This window comes from Bos indicus x Bos taurus, chromosome 3 (genome assembly GCF_003369695.1).
Source record: "Bos indicus x Bos taurus breed Angus x Brahman F1 hybrid chromosome 3, Bos_hybrid_MaternalHap_v2.0, whole genome shotgun sequence".
Taxonomy (NCBI): Eukaryota; Metazoa; Chordata; class Mammalia; order Artiodactyla; family Bovidae; genus Bos; species Bos indicus x Bos taurus.
Window position 1 is genome coordinate 9652099 of NC_040078.1, and position 7700 is coordinate 9659798.

A 7700-nucleotide genomic window follows, 5' to 3' on the forward strand; every position below is an offset into this window, starting at 1 on the left:
AATAAGTTGTCAACAAAGCTGGCTATTAGAAATCATCATCATCATTTGAATGATGCAAGAAACTTAACTGCAAGGGAAAAAAAAAAAAAGTTAAAAGTAATTATTGGGACTTCCCTGGTGGCTCAGTGGTAAACAATCTGCCTACCAACACAGAGGACACGGGTTCCATCCCTGATCTGGGAAGATCCCGCAAATACTGAATGAAGTTCATGTGCCGTAGAGCCTGAGCTCTGCAACAAGAGAAGCTATCAAAATGAGAAGCCTGCGCATTGCAACTAGAGAGTGGCCGCTGCTCTCCACATTAGAGAAAAGCTCACACAGCAACGAAGACCCAGCACAGCCAAAAAAAAATTTTAAGTAACTATTAATATAAGGTATATATTTATACTAAGGCACAGATAATGACAAAGGGATATCAGAATATGAATACAGGCTATGTGAGATTAAGACAGTTTATCCAAAGAATAAATGTAAATTGTATGAGGGATGAATGGAGGGTAGTCCTCGAAGCTGCATATTCAGACTAGATGGAGTCATTTACTTTCCTTATGCTAGTATAGAAGACTTCCCCTAGGAAGTAGATTAATCTGTAAAGTCAATTAAGTCAGCATTTACTGAACATGTACTGTGTGCTTAAGACTATAATAAGTTATGAGTAATTAAAAAAAATTAAGGATAAGATATAACCCCTAACCTCAAAAACGCTACAATCTCATTGAAAGGGTTATGAATACAATATAAAATAAATGGTGAAATTCCGAAGTGCAGACTGTAAGTTCAGTAAGTGCCCACAGAAGGGCAAGAGATCACGGGTTAGAGTCCTTGGTGAGAAATTCATGGGAACAGGGTTTTGGAGTGGGATGAGTAAACGGGGTAGAACTTGAAATAAAGGATATTTCAAAGAGAAAAGGACTGGGAGTTGGAAGCATCCCCAAAGATGCCACTCCAGAGCTTCTGCTATGAGTAACCTGGAAAATCAATTCAACGTGTACCGAATGCCATAAGTTTGGTAATGTGATATTCGCTGAGGTACAGAAAAGAACAAGATAATCTATTCTCAAAGAACTCAAAGCGTCCTGACAGAAAACTAGGAAAATGAAACCAAAAAACCGTTATCACTGACAAATGCTATATTACAGGGATAGTGAATCCAAAAGGGAATTTTAAAGCAACGGGACAGCAAGCACTGAACAGCAGAGAGGAGCAGGGGCTTCTGTGTCAATGACTTTCTAGAACTTAGAGCCCCTTGGCCTCTGTCCGTCTATCCTCACTTAGCGGAATGGCATCTAAATCACAGTGCCTGATGAAAAAGTGAGCTGAGAGCCAGGATATGCTTTCAGGAGTTAACACGTGAGCCGAAGCTTGAAGGGTTAAGTAGTGACTGAAGAAGAGACGGCAACGTTGACAGAAAGAACAGCAAATACAATGACACTGAAGTACGAGGGCATGACATATTTTAGGAACCCTACGAAGCTTCCCGTCCTCCCTTCCCGTTCCTCCACCAAGCGTGGTCGGATAATATACAGGCTGACCAGTTCAATTCAAATTTAGATAAACAATAATTTCAAAATATAAGTAGGTACCAAATATTGCACACACTTTGGGCCTCCTTTCAATTCATCCCAGCTCGGCTCTCTGGTAGCCCACAATCTGCCTCACTCCCGCCCCCGGCCCCCGAATTACCCTCGAGCAGGAGAGGTAAAGCGTGAGAAATCATCACAGGTTTATTTTTTCTTCATTCCTATTTTTTTCACTCTCGGGTCTCCCGCCCAGGCCAGAAGGATGTGGTTCGAAGTTCGCTCCGCTCTAGGAGTCAGTCTCTCCCATCTGGAGTTGAGGCGAGGGAAGAACATGGCCACCAACAATTAACACACTTCCAGCTCTGTAAAAAGCCCACCCAGAGCCAACCGGCCCGGCAAGCGGAAGTCGCCTACCCCAGGGACCGGAAATCCCGCCTTCGCCGGAGAGCAGGGACCACTGAGAATCCAGCCCCGGTATGTGGCCGGAAGCAGGACGGGGGCGGATCTTCCTGCCGGAAGTTGTTTTCGATTGGCCGCCTAGCTGATAGATGTACAGGCAACCTGAAGCGAGGAACCGAAGCGAGGATTAGACGTTTCAGGACAATTTGTGAACTGGGGACTGAGCTGCTGTGGTGCCGTCAGATCATGAGCCCGACCACACACTGGGGAGATAAGTTCCTGAATCTGCGGGTGCCCCCCGCCGGGGTATTTGTTGTGGCCTTCTTTGCCCGAGTGGCTCTGATTTTCTATGGGGTTTTCCAGGACCGGACCCTGCTCGTGAGGTATACAGACATCGACTACCAGGTCTTCACGGACGCCGCGCGTTTCGTCACGGAGGGGCACTCCCCTTACCTCAGGGCGACATACCGATACACTCCCCTGTTGGCGTGGCTGCTCACTCCCAATATCTATCTAAATGAACTGTTCGGAAAGTTTCTCTTCATCAGCTTCGACCTCTTCACCGCCTTCCTCCTATACCGGCTACTGCTTCTTAAGGGGCTGGGTCGCCGCCAGGCTTGCGGGTACTGTGTCTTTTGGCTTCTTAATCCCCTACCTATGGCGGTGTCCAGCCGAGGCAATGCGGACTCGATTGTCGCCTCCCTGGTGCTTATGACCCTGTACCTAATAGAAAAAAGACTCGTCGCGTGTGCCGCTGTATCCTATGGTTTCGCAGTGCACCTGAAGATGTATCCGGTGACCTATATCCTTCCCATTGCCCTCCACTTGCTTCCGGAACGCGACAGTGACGAAGGTCTCCGTCAATCCCGATATTCTTTCCAGGTTCGTTTGTACGAATTCCTGAAAAGGTTGTGTCATCGGGCTGTGCTGCTCTTCGTAGCAGTTGCTGGACTCACGTTTTTTGCCCTGAGCTTTGGTTTTTATTACAGATATGGTTGGGAGTTTTTGGAGCACGCCTACCTTTATCACCTGACCAGGCGGGATATCCGACACAACTTCTCTCCATACTTCTACATGTTGTATTTGACCGCAGAGAGCAAGTGGAGTTTTTCCCTGGGAATTGCGGCATTCCTGCCACAGTTCATCTTACTTTCAGCAGTGTCTTTCGCCTATTACAGAGACCTTGTCTTTTGTTGTTTTCTTCATACGTCAATTTTTGTGACATTTAACAAAGTCTGCACCTCCCAGTACTTTCTTTGGTACCTCTGCCTCCTGCCTCTTGTGATGCCACTAGTGAGAATACCTTGGAGAAGAGCCGTGGTTCTCCTCATGTTATGGTTCATCGGGCAGGCCTTATGGCTGGCTCCTGCTTATGTTCTTGAGTTTCAAGGAAAGAACACCTTTTTGTTTATCTGGTTAGCCGGTTTGTTCTTCCTCCTTATCAACTGTTCCATCCTCATTCAAATCATTTCCCATTACAAGGAGGAACCCCTGACAGACAGAACCAAATATGACTGATATGCTCCAATTCTTCTGCGACTTGGATTCTGATTGTTCTGAATGGATCAGAGAGAGCTTTGGAGAAAATTTTTTTTGAACATCCTAAGCACTCTAGTGAAAGTTCAGTTTGGAGCATAAAACTATTCCAACAAATTTAAGTGAATGTTTGCCTTACTTATAGAGGGGGCTCAATAACTGAGTTTCACCCTTTGGGAAATCTCAGGACTCATTCATCTGGGACATGATGGGAAGTAAATGTTCAGTTCAGTTCAGTTCAGTCGCTCAGTCGTGTCCGACTCTTTGCGACCTCATGAATCGCAGCGCGCCAGGCCTCCCTGTTACATTGCCAACTCCCGGAATTCACCCAAACTCAGGTCCATCGAGTTGGTGATGCCATCCAGCCATCTCATCCTCTGTGGTTCCCTTCTCCTCCTACCCCCAATCCCTCCCAGCATCAGAACTTTTCCAATGAGTCAACTCTTCGCATGAGGTGGCCAAAGTATTGGAGTTTCAGCTTTAGCGTCAGTCCTTCCAAAGAACACCCAGGACTGATCTCCTTTAGAATGGACTGGTTGGATCTCCTTGCAGTCCTCTTGTTTGAAAATGGAAGGGCTAATGAAATAATCAGATACTAAAAGGTTTTTGTAGAAAGGACAGAGGAATACAGTCAAGAGATGAAATCTAAGCCAGTATTTGTTACAGTTATACTGTGGTACTGTCTGAAACTGTCTTTTATCCTTCACTTTTTTGTTCTAAGGCTTTCCTGATAACTGTGAAAACTCAAAGTGTTCCTAAAGTATAGCTTTTAGATATAAAGTGTTAAGTAATACTACTGAGGTTGGGAAAGTTAATTCTGTATTAAAAGTGGGGGCTTAGAAGATAAAGAATCCAAAGAATTTAAATTATAGTCATGTTTCTTGTATTTGTTTTATAACTTAGTTTTTCAGCACTTAATTCTAGTGGTATTAATTTACTGTTTGGCTTTATACAAAAAGGATTAAATTTAAATTCATCCATCTTGGGACTTCCCTGGTAGTCTAGTGGTAAAGAATCCACCTTGCAATGCAGGGGACTTGGGTTTGATCCCTGGTCAAGGAACTGAGATCCCACATGCCACGGAGCAATTAAGTCCATGTGCTGCAACAAAAGAATGAAGATCTCACACGTTGCAAATAAGACCCAGTGCAGCTAAATAAATATAAGTAAATAAATATTTTTAAAAAGATAAATTCATTCATCTTTAAACTTCTCAACATTTTAAAATAGCATCTTGCTTTTGTTGTGACATTTTAGAACTCTCTTTTGTCTCTTTGTTTTTAATTTTCTAATTACTAGAAAAGACTTTTAATACAGAATATAAGTTAATCAAGTATTATCAGTGTTGTTAAAATGATTAGAGATTTTAGGTGATAAAAAAATAAATAGTTAATAGGCATTTACCAGCTTAAAAATACCTCACTTATGAAAATTTTGTGATAGAAATGAAGACCTGCATAGGAGGCTCCTAAAAAGTATAAGAAGCATTCTGATAGCCATTAGTCTTCTAGACCAGGAAATTGATGGAGAGATTGTGAAAATGGGCTTTAGTAGCCAGATGCTTTTTCCTTATTACTCTTAATTTTCTAGGAAAAAATGCTTTGTGAGTTTCAAACAAGCAGGCTAAAAAAAAAAACCCCATCTAGATTGGGGACTCCCTAACACTCTAAATGTATTAGCAATGAGTGAGTTTGGTTTTATGATTTTGATAGTAAAAGATGAGTAATGTGACAACATTGTTCTTTCACTAAAACCAAAAAACTGCAGAGGAAGTAATATATTTCATGTCAGTTCAAGCCTAAAAAAGTCTGAAAATAAGATGTCTGTAGACAGGTCATAATTAAGAATGCTATTACTGGCAACACTTCTTAAATGGATACCTTTTACAACCCACCATTAAAAAGAAGGGGAGAGTACTTCTCTGGTGTTTCAGTGGATAAGACTGTGCTTCCAATGCTGGGGGCCTGAGTTCAATCCCTGGCCAGGGAGCTAGATCCCACATGCCGCAACTAAAGGTCCCATGTGCTGAAACTAAGACCTGGCAGAATGGACCCAAATAAATATGTAAAAAAAAAAAAAGAAGAAGATGAAGAAGGGGAGAATGGGTGACTTTGCATGGGTTGCTATTTGGATGAAAGTAGCAGAGAGAATTAATTGTTGAGGACAGAGACCTTTCTTGTAACATTTAGTCTCATATGCAACCTTAACATTTGTATATGACTGTTCAATAGTGGCCTTCCAGCCACGGCAGTCTTACTTTTTTTTTCTTCATCCTTTTATAATAATAATTAAAAAAAATTTTTTTCCTGGTCGAACTGGGAGGGAAAGGGAATCAGAAATAGATTTCCAACATCTCAATTTAATTGGTTTTTTGGTACTTTTAATAGTCACAAGTGTATTTACTTATTCATTTCTTTTTTACTTTAACATTCTTTGTTGTTACATTGTAACAACATTCTTTGTTGTAACATTCTTCATACTTACATTGAAATTGCTAAATAATACTCTATCATATGAATGTTCACATTATAAATGCATCATAAGAGTAAACATTTTCCACATTTTAAATTACCTTAACATTCTTAGAAATCAGTGGGGTTCTCTTGGGATTTTGGAGGGAATTTCATCAGCAAATCCTGCCTTATAAGAAATTCTCTACCAAAGAACTACAGGCATTTCTTAGAAGATGCTGAAAGTGTTCTTTTATGCTACAAGACATTTAGTAAATTAACTCAAGAAAAGATTTTATTTGGTCTCTTGGGCTTTTAAATTTTTTTCATTTGTTTTTGTTTTTTGGTTTTGTAAAATTTCTTGTCTTTTCATGTGCAATCCTTTGGTTTCATTATTAATCCTATAACACTGTTATCATTTTATAATACTTTAAAATTGAATAGCACGTTGGCTTTTTTCCTATATGACACTTTTTGGTCTTATGCCACCCTTTAAGATCAATATACCCATTTCTAGATAAACATTAATTATTAACATGTGAAGGATGCTTCTCAAGATGGTCTGTGTTCTAAACAGAGGGACTGCATGACTTATTTTCTTCTGTGGTTGCCTTAATGTCTTCAAAATGTGGTCCCTAAACATCCCTAGATAAAGTCCCTGAATTAGGTCCATTGGAAAGGACCTCTTTCTGAAAACCATATTCTTCAGTTACTGACTTCTCATCACCTTGCTGAATGAGTCTGAGTGACATAACATGGTTTCAAAAGCTTTGCAGAACTTGTCTTTTAGTTAGTTCACTTGTTAAATGTATTACTGAATATATCACTTCTTCAGCTGTTTTCTGTTGTACCACCTTTACCTCAGCCATCTGTGCAATGAGTAGAAATGAAAAGATGGAAAATTTCATGTGGGACAGTCCTTAAAAGCACTTGCTTGTTTGTTTCCCTGCCTCCCCACCCCCAGTGCTTTACCATGAACAGTTTTAAACATTACCCATATGCCTACCATATCTAAGTTCAACAACTGACATTTTGCCATGCTTGCTTTATTTACATACAAGTTTTTCCTGAACCACACAAAGTTGAAAACATCATTGAACTTTACCACTAAGTACATCAGCATGCATTGCGTAAAAATACTCTTCCTGTAAAACTATTATATTGTTATCTAATATAATTTTGCATCCTGTCCATTTTCAAGTTTCTCCAATTATTTTGTGTTTAATTTTAAAGAATAGACATTCTTGGATCTCAAAGATTCCCTGAAAGAGATGATAAATAATCCATAATTAGGAAGTTTGGATCTTTCCCTGTTCTTGAAAGCAAAGTGAGAACTAAGGGATTTACCTTCTATCAAAGTCAACCGAACAATTTTGTGCAAATCTTTCTGTCTTCCTCCTAAGAAAATGCAGGGCAGTAATCATCCCTAATAAGTTTTTCAAATAAAAGATTTCATGTTTAGATTTTTTTGGCTGGGCCATGAGCCTTGAGGGATCTCAGTTCCCTGATCAGAGATTGCATCCGGATCACGACAGTGAAAGCCAGAATCCTAATCACTAGGCCACCAGGGAATTCCCCGTGTGTAGATTCTTGATATCTACTTCTCTCTTCCAACAAGTGATTAACTGATTTTATATCTTGATGATAAGTTCTGGTTTTTCATGGCTAAGTGATTTGGGGTACCTATTCTGCCATATATGGTTTCATTTAATTTTCACAGCAACACTTCAGAATTGATAATTGTACTTACATCTTGTAGATGAATGAAGAAGCTCAAAGATTAAATGGCTTAGAA

General features: G+C 40.3%; 1 protein-coding gene across 1 annotated transcript; it reads left to right on the forward strand.

Annotated features, from left to right (window-relative positions):
• Positions 1–1831: 1831 nt before the first annotated feature.
• Positions 1832–7098, forward strand: PIGM (phosphatidylinositol glycan anchor biosynthesis class M). Its single transcript, XM_027528852.1, has one exon. It carries the CDS (start codon positions 2166–2168, stop codon positions 3435–3437), a length of 1272 nt encoding a protein of 423 aa, XP_027384653.1. The 5' UTR covers positions 1832–2165; the 3' UTR covers positions 3438–7098.
• The last annotated feature ends 602 nt before the right edge of the window (positions 7099–7700 follow it).